The sequence below is a fragment of the Hyperolius riggenbachi genome, chromosome 3 (genome assembly GCF_040937935.1).
Source record: "Hyperolius riggenbachi isolate aHypRig1 chromosome 3, aHypRig1.pri, whole genome shotgun sequence".
Lineage (NCBI taxonomy): Eukaryota > Metazoa > Chordata > Amphibia > Anura > Hyperoliidae > Hyperolius > Hyperolius riggenbachi.
In genome coordinates, this window is record NC_090648.1 from 35,952,209 (window position 1) to 35,968,645 (window position 16,437).

The following is a 16,437-nucleotide window of genomic DNA, read 5'->3' on the forward strand; positions in this document are numbered from 1 at the left end:
GGAACCGCTGTGATGACCGGCATGGCTTCGCTTGCTTTCTTTCCCTCCATCTGCCCGTGCATCTGCCCCGCTTAAGCACTGCATAGCTGTGATGACCGGCATGGCTTCGCTGGCTTTCTTTCCCTCCATCTGCCCCGCTTTACCGCGATCCAAAGTTTTCTAGTTGCCGCTGTGATGATCGCCGTCACTTCATCAGCAGCACGATTCTGGCAGGGAAACACCATAGATCTTCAGCCGCTATAACGGCAATGTCCTCAGAGGCTTCCGTACTGCTTTGTGTATTGGGTGTCCCCGGCGCACGTGTGTGGCAGGTCATGAGAGGGCGCCAGTATGGAAGCCTCTGAGGACATTGCCGTTATAGCGGCTGAAGATCTATGGTATTTCCCTGCCAGAATCGTGCTGGTGATGAAGGTACAAAGTCACGGCGGCAACTTGGAAACTTTGGATCGCACTGAAGCGTCTTCCTTTAGCGCGCACGCGCAGATGGAGGGAAAGAAAGCCAGCGAAGCCATGCCGGTCATCACAGCGGTTCCTGCTATGCAGCGTTAAGCGGGGCAGATGCACGGGCAGATGGAGGGAAAGAAAGCAAGCGAAGTCATGCCGGTCATCACAGCGGTTCCTGCTATGCAGCGTTAAGCGGGGCAGATGCACGGGCAGATGGAGGGAAAGAAAGCAAGCGAAGCCATGCCGGTCATCACAGCGGCACCTGCTATGCAGCTAGAAAACTTTGGTTCGCGCTGATGAAGGGACAGAAAAACATCAGTCACGCCGGTGATCACAGCGGCTCTTGCTATGCCCCTAGGAAAGATTGCGCTGATGCAGGGACAGAAAAAAAATCACAGCCAGCCACAAGCATTGCCAGTCATTACCATGGCTGCTGCTATGCCGGCTGCTTGAGCCCACTGTGGACCTCCTTAGCATTTACAGCCTGGATACCCACACTGGACCCAGCTACTTTTGGAAGAAGCTGCTGTCACCCAGACTGGTGAGATCTGCAATATTCTTGTACTGGTTAGTTAATGTAGCTGGTGGGGGGTGGGGAAGGGGAGAAGCGGTGGTTTGTGTAGTGTAGCTGAAGGGGGGAGGCATCAGGGTTAGTGAAGTGTAGTGTAGTGTGTATTTGGTGGGGGCAGCTATGGTTAGTGTAGCTGGGCAGACTTACTTAGATAGAGACATGGGAAGGGGGTCCATAAGACACTCCTGCACTATGGACGCAAGTAGGTTTAGTAGTTTTTTTTTTTCCTGATTTTTGCCCTCTAAACCTAGGTGCGTCTTATAGTCCGGAGCGTCTTATAGTCCGAAAAATACGGTAATTATGGCAACACTGCCCTAACTCTCTCTGCCAAAACTTTTTGATGCACCCCCTCCTTTCATGTCACCAACCCCTCGTAAGCCTTTGGCAGGGCCCTCTCCCCTTGTGTATCATACTTGACTGTGTGCACTTTACCCAGATTTATAGTACTTGTATTTTTACCACTACCACTCCAGTGTATGACCTGGCATTGTATTGCTAATCTGCATTGTGTTGTGTATCTTATTGGTTATTATCTGTATTGTTGTAACTATTGTCTATTACATGTATCGTGCTGTCACCCCTGTTATCATTGTCTGTAATCCTATTTCTTGTACAGTGCTGCGTAATATGTTGGCGCTATATAAATCCAATAAATAAAAATAATAATAATAATACCGTATATTCCGGCGTATAAGACGACTGGGCGTATAAGACGACCCCCCAACTTTTCCAGTTAAAATATAGAGTTTGGGATATACTCACCGTATAAGACTACCCCTCTTCCAACGCACACCGAATTAAAATAAAAATAAATAAATCATGTACTGGTGCTGTGTATGAACAGATACTGGTGCTGTACTGTATGTGTTACCCAGTATATAACAGTATATAGTCAATTGACTTGTTGCATTGGTCAACTCTCCTTAAGTAGACTGGTCAGCTCTCCTTGTCTACCTGTTTATCAGAGCGGTATGTAAGAATAGATTGTGCACCCTCAGCAGGGAGATCTGAGAGGCGGTAACAGTATAGGGCGTATCACCCGGCATCAAGGACACCCGGCGTATAAGACGACCCCCAACTTTTCAGAAGATTTTTGAGGGTTAAAAAGTAGTCTTATATGCAGGAATATACAGTAATTATAGCTGTGGCTACCCTTCAATGCAAGGAAATCATTTAAGCCTACTGTGAAGAAGCGCGGAAGAGCCGCCGCCATGAGTCAGCGGGAGGCGGCTCTTTCCGCGCATGGTGTGGCAGAGCACGGAGAGGCAGCCACCTCCTCTCAGTGTGAGGCGGCTGTCTCCGTGCAAGGCATGGCAGAGCGCGGAGAAACCGCCGCATTGGACGCGGCGGTTATCGCGCATGGCCCCACTTCGGAGACACCGCAGAGCGGTGCTGGTGTGGCTGGGACACGTAGTCCCTCTAGCTTTAGAGTGACGCGCGCGCGCGCACTCAGGCAGGGTTTATATGACAGCCAGAAGTGAGTCAGCTGACCAGGCTGGTCAGCTGACTCTGGTTCCACTCCTCATTGGTCCAGCACTTAGGGTGGTGCTGGAGAGATGCCTGTGCATATATACTGCTGGTTGTTCAGTTGCTGGTTGTCTGGCGTTGCGAACACATACGTGGGAGCACTCAGACCTGTAGTCAGATCCTTAAGTGTGCCGGGACCAGCTGGAGCTGTAATCCTACACTTAGCTAGATTCTGTTGATAGCTTAAAGTACTAGTTTGATTGTGATTATCTGTTATGACCCTTTGCCTGCCTGACTATCCTCCTGAACTCTGATCTTGTATCTTGCCTTTCTGATACTCTGTTGCCGAACCCCGGCTCGTCCTTAGACTCTGCTTCTACCTCCTGATTTTGTACATCGATATATCTGATACCCTGTTGCCGAACCCTGCCTGTACCTTGACTCCGCCTCCGCCTTCTGAATCTGTACCTAATCTTTCCGTGTGTTTACGACCTGGCTTGTCCGACCTCGAGAACCGACCTTAATATTAGAGGCGGTTCCCTGTCTTGTTAGTGACACTACCTCCAGAGTGTCACTCTCAGATAATCCTTCCTACTCTCAGCCTGACTCCTCCCGCCTTGGAGAGTTCAGGTCTTCGGGAGGAATCTGTGCAGTACTCCTCACTGCTCTGAGGCCTAGTCCTCTTAAGTGTTACTGTTACACCAAACACTACACTCTACTCAGGTGAACAGTGGTTAGCTGGTATATCGGATTATCGGTGATACTGCAGATCACTTATAATCTGGTATACATCTGTATTCCCAGTGATACTGCAGATCACCGGTAATCAGATTCTCTCTGTCCTTCACCGTTCGTTACAGAACGCCAGACCATAAACAAAATGGACCCACGCACTGGTCCTCTGGGGGAACTTGCCATTTCAGTGGATAATGTCAATCGAGTGCTGGGTGAACACAAAGCATTGATTGAGGCCCTGTCAGGGTCGGTACGAACCCTCCAGACATCAGTGGATAAGGTGCGGTCCCCTCCTAGCATGGACATACGTATGCCCGTACCCGAGAAGTTCTCAGGCCACAGATCTGACTTCCGCAATTTTAGGAGTAGAGTGTTATCATATTTTGAATTAAGACCCCGGTCCTCTGGTACTGAGGCCCAGAGAGTCACGTTCATCAAAACTTTACTGGCCGGTGACTCTCAGACCTGGGCATATAACCTGCCCCCTAGAGACACAGCTCTGACCTCGGTAGAGGAATTCTTTAAAGCCATGGCAGTAATTTACGACAACCTAAACCTTGCTGCGACCTCTGAGCGGAAGCTCAAGCTTTTACGGCAAGGCAAGGGTCCAGTCGAAGATTATGCTGCCGAATTTCGTAGGTGGTCAGTTACAGCCAGGTTTGACACCTATGCCCTGCTGGATTACTTCCTGTCTGGGTTGTCGGATGAGGTCTCCGACCTAATGTTAAAGGGATACTGTAGGGGGGTCGGGGGAAAATGAGTTGAACTTACCCGGGGCTTCTAATGGTCCCCCACAGACATACTGTGCCCACGCAGCCACTCACCGATGCTCCATCCCCGCCTCCGGTTCACTTCTGGAATCTCAGACTTTAAAGTCTGAAAACCACTGCGCCTGCATTGCCGTGTCCTCGATGCCGCTGATGTCACCAGGAGCGTACTGCGCAGGCACAGCCCATACTGGGCTTGCGCAGTATGCTCCCGGTGACATCAGCGGCATCGAGGACACGGCAATGCAGGCGCAGTGGTTTTCAGACTTTAAAGTCTAAAATTCCAGAAGTGAACCGGAGGCGGGGCCGGAGCATCGGTGAGTGGCTGCGCGGGCACAGTATGTCTGCGGGGGACCATTATAAGCCCCGGGTAAGTTCAACTCATTTTCCCCCGACCCCCCTACAGTGTCCCTTTAAGTCTACCCGAGCCCAAAACAGTAGATGAGGCCATCTCATCGGCCATTCGAATCGACCGTAGGATACGCCATCAGAGACAGACTAGGGGCAGTCATCGTGTCAGGTTGACTTCTTACGCAGCACCTCCTGCTGCACCCCTAGTAACTCCATCTCCCTCTGTCTCATCGTCTTCGGTCTTACCTCCACCTGAGCCGATGCAGATTGGTCGGTCTAAGCTAACCCAAGTGGAGATAAGACGGAGAATGTCTGAACAGTTATGTTTGTACTGTGGTGAAGGGGGGCATAGGGTACGAGACTGTCCCATTAAGCCGAATAAGAATAAGACGGGAAACGCTACCGCCTAGGAGTTGTAAGGGGTGACACCCTAGGCGCTCAACTCACACCTCTAAAAGAAAAACGTTTGCTCCTCCCCTGTATGATTACATGGGGGGACAAATCTGTAGCCACGGAGGCCTTTGTTGATTCAGGCTCCGCGACTAATTTTATGAGTACCGAGTTTGCAGAGAAGTTGGGCATTCCCCTCACCCCAGTAAAACCACCTATCCAGGTTACTGCCGTGGACAACTCCCCACTACAAAGAGACCGTCCGCTGTCTCAGACACCAGAGGTGGAAGTCATTACTGGGGTACTGCACAGGGAGAGTTTAAGTTTTTTTGTGTTACATATGACTACCTCCACAATTGTCCTAGGTATGCCCTGGCTGCAGCTTCATTCGCCACAGGTTGATTGGGCTACAGGACAATTAACCAGTTGGTCAGACTTCTGTTCCCAACAGTGTCTAGGGAAAGTGACATTAGGTCAGACCAATATATAAAGGAAGAGATTGAAGCAAACCTCCAAATTAATCCAATTATCAACTCTAGTTAGGAGGTGACCAAATTGGGCCCTTAAATAAGGGTCAGTGCAACCGTACTAAAGCATAATTATAAAAGGGAAGGGAATTGACTGGTATAAAGCACTGTGAATAATCAATCACTTTATTAATTGGAAAAATTGATGAGAATAGGTAATTTCTTAGCATGCAAAGGTACAAAATACAATAAAATATTAAAAAGCCTCAGCCTATCATAGCTGTCAATAGAATAATGGCTGCTATATCAGAGTACAGTGGCCACTGTATACATTCAGACCATCCTGTTCTCACACACCTCTCTCACACAGGCTACCTAGGCCGGCCAAAATCACTAAAGGAGATAGAAAAATACAAATTGTTCTCATATACTCCTTTGCTTCTTCATGGATTTAAAAATTAAGGTCTGCGTAAGCAAATAGAGGAAGATAGCAAATCCTGAGGGCACAGGCAAAGCACATGTCCACGTAGTTAGTAATAGGCCAGTTGCACAAGCACACTATTTGCTAAGCTCGCAATGCAGGTTGCATAGTCACAGAAGGGCATGCAGCAGTAGCCAAAGAACACATACGGCACATCTGAGGAGCGGGGGGAAGCCAATATCAGCTGAAGTTATGTAGCAATATATGATACACACAGACAGGAAGGCTCTCACCCACACCGCTTCCAAAGTAGGATGTCTCTAAATGTCACCGTCCATGGAACTCCGTTGTCTGTGAACCCAGGATAATTCCCCTAGATATGCAGGCAGATCCCAGCTAATTCAATAAGCAAATCCAGGACGCCCGGCACGGTAATCCATGCGTGCTAGAGTATGACAGCCGCCATGACAGCACGTAGGCCACGGCTGTCATACTCTAGCACGCATGGATTACCGTGCCGGGCGTCCTGGATTTGCTTATTGAATTGGCTGGAATCTGCCTGCATATCTAGGGGAATTATCCTGGGTTCACAGACAACGGAGTTCCATGGACGGTGACATTTAGAGACATCCTACTTTGGAAGCGGTGTGGGTGAGAGCCTTCCTGTCTGTGTGTATCATATATTGCTACATAACTTCAGCTGATATTGGCTTCCCCCCGCTCCTCAGATGTGCCGTATGTGTTCTTTGGCTACTCCTGCATGCCCTTCTGTGACTATGCAACCTGCATTGCGAGCTTAGCAAATAGTGTGCTTGTGCAACTGGCCTATTACTAACTACGTGGACATGTGCTTTGCCTGTGCCCTCAGGATTTGCTATCTTCCTCTATTTGCTTACGCAGACCTTAATTTTTAAATCCATGAAGAAGCAAAGGAGTATATGAGAACAATTTGTATTTTTCTATCTCCTTTAGTGATTTTGGCCGGCCTAGGTAGCCTGTGTGAGAGAGGTGTGTGAGAACAGGATGGTCTGAATGTATACAGTGGCCACTGTACTCTGATATAGCAGCCATTATTCTATTGACAGCTATGATAGGCTGAGGCTTTTTAATATTTTATTGTATTTTGTACCTTTGCATGCTAAGAAATTACCTATTCTCATCAATTTTTCCAATTAATAAAGTGATTGATTATTCACAGTGCTTTATACCAGTCAATTCCCTTCCCTTTTATAATTAGGTCAGACCAAGGTTCATGTGGAGGGTGTTCCCGAGCAATACTCCGAATTCTCGGATGTATTCTGTCCTAAGGCTGCTGATAGGTTACCTCCTCATCGCCCTTTCGATTGCCCCATCGATCTCCGTGCCGGTTGTATGCCCCCTAGGGGTCACCTGTATAATTTGTCGGGACCAGAGAAAGTGGCTATGCAGGAGTACATCCGTGACAATCTAGCCAAAGGGTTCATTCGCCCCTCCCGGTCGCCTGCGGGGGCCGGTTTCTTTTTTGTTAAGAAAAAAGACGGAGGTCTTCGACCTTGCATCGATTACCGTGGCCTGAATAAAATCACGGTGAAGAATCGTTATCCGTTACCACTGATAGATGATTTATTTACGCAGGTCACAGACGCTAAGATCTTCTCGAAATTAGATCTAAGGGGTGCATACAACCTGATCCGCATTAGAAAGGGCGATGAATGGAAGACGGCCTTCAACACACCCGACGGGCATTACGAGTACTTAGTGATGCCCTTCGGGTTGTGCAATGCGCCAGCCGTCTTCCAGGAATGAATCAACGAGGTATTCAGGGAGGTGTTGGGTAGATTTGTGCTTGTATACCTTGACGATATACTAATCTACTCCGACAACCTCTCCGAGCACAGGGTCCATGTCAAATTTGTGCTGAACAAACTGAGGCAAAATATGCTGTATGCCAAGTTAGAAAAATGTATTTTTGAGGTGACATCCGTCACGTTTCTGGGGTATGTGATTTCTACCTCAGGTTTATCAATGGATCCTGCTAAAGTCACAGCTGTCCTAGAATGGCCGCAACCTGTGGGCCTGAAAGCCCTCCAGAGATTCCTGGGTTTTGCAAATTACTATAGGAGGTTTATAAAAGGGTACTCCACGATCATTGCACCCCTTACCAGTCTCACAAAAAAGGGGGCAGATACTACCCACTGGTCTCCTGAGGCTCAAAATGCATTCTCTAGTTTGAAGGAATTGTTTTGTTCTGCACAGATCCTGAGACATGTTGACACCGCTTATCCATTCATTGTTGAGGTCGATGCCTTGGAGGTCGGGGTAGGGGCTGTGCTGTCTCAGCGATCAGGGTTACAGGGAAGATTACACCCCTGTGCGTACTTTTCTCGTAGGTTCTCTCCGGCAGAGAGAAACTACGATATAGGCAACAGAAAGCTCCTGGCCATTAAATTGGCCTTTGAAGAGTGGCGTCACTGGCTGGAAGGAGCAGAGCACACAATCACGGTTTTTATGGACCACAACAATTTAGAATACATCGAGGGAGCTAAGAGATTAAGTTCCCGTCAGGCCCGATGGTCTTTATTCTTTACAAGGTTCAGATTCATAATTACTTACACTCCAGGCAGCAAAAACATTAAGGCAGATGCTTTATCCAGGTGCTTTGAGCCAGAGACAGCACAGCCCTCCGTCCCTGAGACTATTGTTCAGCAGAAATTGGTGCTGGCTGCAACTGATACTTGGGAAGACTGGAAGGAGACGTTGAGCCCCTTCCAGCAGGACATCCCGGAAGGGAAGCCTGAAGGGGTTATGTTCATTCCCTTGCCCTTCCGTCTCCAGATCCTAGAAATGTTCCATGCACATAAAAATGCTGGACATCCCGGAGCCGCCAGAACACAAGATCTTGTAGCCAGGTGTGCCTGGTGGCCTTCCCTGTCAGTTGATTGCAAGGAATTTGTTAGGGAATGTGCAATATGTGCAATGAGTAAACCCTCCCGGCTGGCACCTGTCGGTACCTTACAGCCTTTGCCCGCCCCGAGTGAACCATGGACCCACTTGTCCACGGATTTCGTGGGTGAGCTCCCCAGGTCTGAAGGCATGTCGGTCATTTGGGTGGTAGTCGACCGCTTCAGCAAGATGGCCCATTTCGTGCCCTTGAAAGGACTCCCCTCGGCCCAGGAATTGGCCGACCTATTTATCATCCACATTTTCCGGCTGCATGGCATTCCGGAAAACATAGTGTCTGATCGGGGAGTTCAATTCATCTCTAGATTCTGGAGGGCATTTTGCCACCAGATGGGCATGAAGCTGTCTTTCTCGTCAGGCTACCACCCACAGACCAATGGGCAGACTGAACGGATTAATCAGTCTTTAGAGCAGTTCTTAAGATGTTATGTTGCGGAGGCACAGAACGACTGGGTAAAATTTCTGGCCTTCACAGTTTGCACAGAACAATTTGAAGAGTTCTTCTTCTGGTTTTTCTCCGTTCCAGATTGTGACAGGGAGGTCGCCCAAATTCTCCCCCTTGCCAGTTGCCTCTTCTCCGTTTCCAACCTTGGAAGCCTGGCAGAGGGCATTTAAAGACATCTGGGGGACGGTGAAGAGTAATTTGGAAAGGGCATTCCAGAGTCAAAAAGGTCAGGCTGACAAGAGACGCTCATTGGAGTGGAAGTTCCAGCCAGGAGACTTGGTCTGGGTGTCCACACGTCACTTGACCCTGAGACAGCCCTCAGATAAACTGGGTCCCAGGTTTGTGGGTCCGTTCTCGGTAGCTAAGAAGATCAACAACGTTACTTATTCCGTTGATCTTCCCGCCAGCATGCGTGGGGTGAGGTCCTTTCACGTATCCCTGCTTAAAACCAGCAGTTCATGTGGGCCCCACTCCTCCTGTGATGGTAGATGAACGACCTGAATACGAGGTAGAGAAAATTTTAGATTCACGCATTGTACAGAACTCAGTACAATATCTGGTGCATTGGAAAGGGTATGGCATTGAAGAGAGGCAATGGGTACCTGGGAGCCGCATGCATGCGGACGAATTAAGGAAGGAGTTTCACAACCTACATCCCGAGAAACCTAGTAGGAGTTGTCCGGAGTCCACTCCTCGGGGGGGGGGGGGGTACTGTGAAGAAGCACGGAAGAGCCGCCGCCATGAGTCAGCGGGAGGCGGCTCTTTCCACGCATGGTGTGGCAGAGCACGGAGAGGCAGCCGCCTCCTCTCAGTGTGAGGCGGCTGTCTCCGTGCAAGGCATGGCGGAGCGCGGTTAGCGCGCATGGCCCCACTTCGGAGACACCGCAGAGCGGTGCTGGTGTGGCTGGGACACGTAGTCCCTCTAGCTTTAGAGTGACGCGCGCGCGCGCACTCAGGCAGGGTTTATATGACAGCCAGAAGTGAGTCAGCTGACCAGGCTGGTCAGCTGACTCTGGTTCCACTCCTCATTGGTCCAGCACTTAGGGTGGTGCTGGAGAGATGCCTATGCATATATACTGCTGGCTGTTCAGTTGCTGGTTGTCTGGCGTTATGAACACATACGTGGGAGCACTCAGACCTGTAGTCAGATCCTTAAGTGTGCCGGGACCAGCTGGAGCTGTAATCCTACACTTAGCTAGATTCTGTTGATAGCTTAAAGTACTAGTTTGGTTGTGATTATCTGTTATGACCCTTTGCCTGCCTGACTATCCTCCTGAACTCTGATCTTGTACCTTGCCTTTCTGATACTCTGTTGCCGAACCCCGGCTCGTCTTTAGACTCTGCTTCTACCTCCTGATTTTGTACATCGATATATCTGATACCCTGTTGCCGAACCCTGCCTGTACCTTGACTCCGCCTCCGCCTTCTGAATCTGTACCTAATCTGTCCGTGTGTTTACGACCTGTCTTGTCCGACCTCGAGAACCGACCTTAATATTAGAGGCGGTTCCCTGTCTTGTTAGTGACACACCCTCCAGAGTGTCACTCTCAGATAATCCTTCCTACTTTCAGCCTTACTCCTCCCGCCTTGGAGAGTTCAGGTCTTCGGGAGGAATCTGTGCAGTACTCCTCACTGCTCTGAGGCCTAGTCCTCTTAAGTGTTACTGTTACACCAAACACTACACTCTACTCAGGTGAACAGAGGTTAGCTGGTATATCGGATTATCGGTGATACTGCAGATCACGTATAATCTGGTATACATCTGTATTCCCAGTGATACTGCAGATCACCGGTAATCAGATTCTCTCTGTGCTCCACCGTTCGTTACACCTACCTTAAATTCAGCCACGACTATTTCCTGGGGTAAAATATTGCACATTTTATTCATCTCAATACCTTTGACAATATACAGTAGTATATTTTAATCAGTGGCGTAGCTAAGGAGCTCTGGGCCCCCGCCAGCACTCTATACATAACAATTGATACGCCGCACCAAAACCTGCCAAAGGCAACCACAGTGTCAGAGGTGCAAGAAGGGGATGGGGAACAGTTTGTTAATGATTACCATTATTCAAAGTATCTATAGAAGTGATTATTACCAGCACAGGACCAATATAGAGCTAATACTGTAGTTGAGGGAGGGTCCTTTGGGGCCCCTCTGGCCCAAGGCCCCCGATGTAGTCGCAACCTCTGCAAACCCCTAATGCTACGCCACTGATTTTAATATATTGCCCTGTCGTCTTTTGAAACAGCAGACTGTGCTGTGCCTGCACCAGCGGGATGTTTACTAACGGGGACCTGCAGGGTTGCCATATACGGAAGATCCCAATGGTGGCTTAGAAATGGGAGAGAGCCCGTGTAAACAATGACTCTGTGACAATATCATGGCATATGGAATTTTTTACACATACTAAACAATAGTCACTGTAGACGTTTGATTCCCCTGTGTTGCTGTACAAATGAGATCCAACCATGTAAAGGATTTTCTTAGTCATCCTGGGTGACTCTTGTGGTAGCCACACACCTGTGTATACCTGTATATTCCCATCAGCCTGGCCACGATCAATGAGCTGGCGGAGCTGGAGTCCCCGATCACACCCGCTAGTGGCGTTGATTTCTTAAGGCAGCGGTAGTTTGGTACAGAGAGATGACCTTCTCCAGTAAGGATCCCCATAGCTCCCTCTAGTGCTCGTCCCGGAGAGGCACACGAGTCAGACAGATGGACTCCCAGGGTCAGGTTGGGAAGGAGGGAGACAGAATGGTTGATTTCTGCCACTGCCATGAGAAGAGACTGGAGCCACTGGAAGGTGAGGGAGCTAAAGCTGGAAGACAGAGAGATTATTACGTTAGTGAAATAGTTCAAAGAGATTAAGAGTCACAGTGGACATAATTCACCTCAAAAGAAGAAATCCTAATCAACCAGTTAATTATTAAAAAAAAAGTGTCTGCATGTGTATATGCAGGTGACCACATGAAGAACTTGCACATTAACCAATCACCAGTGATTACTATGGGCTGATATGATCTGGGCAATGGCTGTAGTGATTGTTTGTAAGAGAAGTACGAGGCTTTGGGCACTGAAGTCATCCATGGGTAAAATGGGCACTGCTCTAGGGGCCTATGTTAATAGCCACAATTAGGGTATAATATGGGTAATTTTGGTGTGGGAAGCGCCCAATAAAATATATGTCACAATGGAAGATAGGATAGAAAGGTGCTAGCACTGCAGCTAAGGGTGCAGGGAGGGTTACAGGGGTGCAGACCAGGTATCCGGTGCGATGCAGATAGACCAGCGTGCTCAGGCTCAGATAGACATCATAAGGAGGCGGAGAAAGAGATGAGAAATGCCGGCACTGCTGTAAACTGCTTGTTTATCCATAACACATGGTGCAACATTGTGGATTCAAATTTCAAAGTGCCTCCGTAGAAGCGCATCTGAGCGAAACGGCCATAGTAAGGCTCTCATCCCCCAGCACCCACCGCACAGCTTCACCAGCAAACCAGTATGTGAGTTCTCAATATGCATGAAATTTGAATCCACGATGTTGCACCATGTGTTATGAATAAACAAGCAGTTTACAGCAGTGCCGGCATTTCTCATCTCTTTCTCCGCCTGCATAAAATATATGTCACTGCAAACATGCCCGCTATTTGAAGCCACAGATTGCATTCATCGGGTGTCCGAATTACATGTAATAGTTGCTTATTATTTCAACCTGTTGGCGACCGCCGTATTGTGTATTTACGCCCCTGTGCACAACGCTTCATGACCGGGGATGTAAATACACATACCCACTTTGTTTACCTCGCTGTTCCCGATTGCTGCATCACAGAGACACCAAATCGCCACCATCCAGTTATCACAGCCTGTTCTCATTCCCTGATCACAGGGCCTGTGCCCATTGAAACCCGCCACAGTGAGACGCAGGATTTAATTGACAGGACCCGGATGTAAACACTGAACTTCCGTGTGCTATTAAGCACACACAGAAGTTCAGTTTAGTGCCACTGTGTAGCCAAAAAGTAAAATGCATTAATTAATACATTTTTATCAAAATGCAACCCCATTACTCCCCTACACTAGTTACCAAAATTTGTAAAAAAAAATTACACCATAAAAAAAAACAAAAAACCCAACTTTTTAATATGTATGTAATTTTTTTTTCTCATTATTCTCTTTAAAATGCATATAAAATAAATTACAATATGTAACAATAAAGTTACTGGCGAATGAATGGGAGAAGCGTGATGTTAAAATCGCTCTGGTTTTTAAAGGGAAAATACCTGTTGTTGGGAAGTGGTTAAATTGCAGCTGTGGGCTTTCATGATTTAGTGTGATTTTATATGACGCTAGCTGACCTAAGCCCGTTTAAAAATGGGCTCTAGGTCTGACCGCTGCAGCATTACAGCACGCATGCACGTGCCCGTCCGCCATGCACACACATGCCCGCTGCGCATGCGCATACACACGCCTGGCCGTCCTGCCCCCTGAACCGTCCTGCGTCCTGTCCCAACGGCTGTCAGTGTTGGACATGCACAGTAGCACAAAAGCACTGACACAGGGCCATGGGACGCAGGGAGGGACACAGGGAAATTACATAAAGAGATATGCTGGCTGCATCATTAGACTCCTCTTTGCTCCCCTGGTCTCTTACCACACAGAAGCCGCTGCAACAACGGCTGACTGAGCGGCGTTTTCTTTTTCTAAATTATGCGAGAGGGCATGTGGGAGAGCCGCATCTTGTTCTTTTAAATGAGTGCGCATGTGCCGGCTTTCAATTGTAGTAGCTCTGCGCGCATCCCTGTGGTTGCTATGCAACTGTGCCCAGAGCTGGTGATAAGTGCCGACTCTCCCTTATGACTCATGCGGTGTATGAAAGAAAAATAAAAACTTGCATTGATGCGCAGAGCTCAGTCAACGTAAATGTTTTTTTCTTTCACCAGCTCTGCGCACAGCCTCAGTGTTTCCATAGCAACCACAGGAAGGCGCACAGGGCTCAGTGAAGCAAAAATGATTTACTCTTAATAAAATGTATACATTTATTACGTGAGAGCCGCGCCAGAGTAATTAGGCAGAGCCGCAAGATACCGTCAGCTCTGCGCAATGCGTCCCTGTTGCCATAGCAACCACAGGGATGCGCAGAGAGCTCCTACAATCAGCTGGCACATGCGCACTCGTTTAGAAGCACTGACACAGGGACATAACAGGACGCAGAGACACATGGACATTATATATATTACATTTCTTCCTTTGAATAATTGTTCTGTTGGCCTTACCCATAGGATTAGCCTGCAGGTCTTTTAAGGTATAATATCATATAGATAGGGAAAAACGGCACACATGTGCTGAGATTATTATTATTTTTTATCTATATAGCGCCAACACATTCCATGGCGCTGTACAAAACAGGGAAAACAAATACGGGGTGCATACTGATAGGGACAATGATATACATCAAATATGGACACTGGTGCAAAATACAGAACTGGTATAAGGATCCCTCCTGCCGGTTGCAGTGGAGCTGCAACCGAGCAGTTTTGATTTCTCTGCCAGCATTTGGTTGCTTTGTTTTGATTGCATTCACAATACGTCTTATTGCCATCAGAGCAGCTCAGGATGTTGTCATGAATCCACCTATGGCTTGCGGCAGTTGAACTGCAGCCAGACAGCTCTGGATTTCTTACATGTATGTTGTTGCATATTTTGGCATGCATTTGTAATGAGAGTCCTTCCCATTCACAGGCAGCTTGCAGCCTTCAATCGACCTAACACAGGATTGCATAATTACCATTCAGCTGAGTGGGAATTTGCATGTCTGCTCTCATTGGCTGATGACCGTAGAAAATCCTGCTCCCCCTCTTACTCCTCGCCTGTCATAGCGTACAGCTTTGCCATACTTGATTGCTGGGTTCCTTGTGTAAAGTTTGAAAATTGTATTGCATTACCTTGCCTTGCCTGCTTGGATGTTCACTGCACCCGCGTGGGTACAGTGAAGTCTTTTCCTATCCTGACAGCAGTGTTGCCAACCGCCCGTAAATTTATGGGCAGCCCATAATTTTTTATACAAATTACGCTGCCCGTGAATTCCGTAAGGAATTCAGCAGCGTCCGTAAAAGGGCGGCCTATTGGCCGCCCGCTCTGTTGCAGGAGGACAGCAGCGCAGTGGAGGGAGAGCTGTGGGCAGCGGTGGAGAAGGGGGGCAATCTCCCCCTTCTCTCACCTTCGTGCCCTCCCTCCCTCGCTGACTGTCCCCCTCCTGATCTGTCTGGCAGTGGCGTTTGGCAGCGGGCGGGACTTACCTTCCGTCTCGCTCCTGCGCCGGAAGTTCTGCTGCTCTGGTCTGAACCAGACCAGAGTAGCGGCAGATCATCCCGCGCCGGCGACGAGAGAAGACGCAGGTAAGTTCCGCTCACTGCCGCCTGCCACTGCCAGCCACTCAATCACACACATATAACCCTGGCTACATCTACTGGGCACATATACCCCCTGGCTACATCTACTGGGCACATATACATCTGGCTACATCTACTGGGCACATATACCCCCTGGCTACATCTACTGGGCACATATACATCTGGCTACATCCACTGGGCACATATATACCTCTGGCTACATCTACTGGGCACATATACATCTGGCTACATCTACTGGGCACATATACATCTGGCTACATCTACTGGGCACATATACATCTGGCTACATCCACTGGGCACATATATACCTCTGGCTACATCTACTGGGCACATATACATCTGGCTACATCCACTGGGCACATATATACCTCTGGTTACATCTACTGGGCACATATATACATCTGGCTACATCTACTGGGCACATATACATCTGGCTACATCCACTGGGCACATATATACCTCTGGCTACATCTACTGGGCACATATACATCTGGCTACATCTACTGGGCACATATACATCTGGCTACATCTACTGGGCACATATAACCCTGGCTACATCTACTGGGCACATATACCTCTGGCTACATCTACTGGGCACATATAACCCTGGTTACATCTACTGGGCACATATACCTCTGGCTACATCTACTGGGCACATATACATCTAGCTACATCTACTGGACACATATACCTCTGGCTACATCTACTGGGCACATATACCCCCTGGCTACATCTACTGGGCACATATAACCCTGGCTACATCTACTGGGCACATATAACCCTGGCTACATCTACTGGGCACATATAACCCTGGCTACATCTACTGGGCACATATACCTCTGGCTACATCTACTGGGCACATATAACCCTGGCTACATCTACTGGGCACATATAACCTTGGTTACATCTACTGGGCACATATAACCCTGGCTACATCTACTGGGCACATATAACCCTGGTTACATCTACTGGGCACATATACCTCTGGCTACATCTACTGGGCACATATACATCTAGCTACATCT

General features: G+C 48.4%; 1 protein-coding gene across 1 annotated transcript in view; it reads right to left on the reverse strand.

Moving 5' to 3' along the window:
- LOC137562019 (vomeronasal type-2 receptor 26-like) overlaps positions 1-14,627 on the reverse strand; it is a 46,666-nt gene extending 32,039 nt beyond the window's left edge. The window contains exons 1-2 of the mRNA XM_068273361.1: positions 14,486-14,627; positions 11,523-11,820 (exon numbers count right to left, since the gene is read on the reverse strand). Of these exons, the coding sequence (XP_068129462.1) occupies positions 11,523-11,820; positions 14,486-14,601 (414 nt within the window). The 5' untranslated portion in view covers positions 14,602-14,627. The remainder of the gene's footprint in view (positions 1-11,522; positions 11,821-14,485) is intronic.
- Between the last annotated feature and the right edge of the window lie 1,810 nt (positions 14,628-16,437).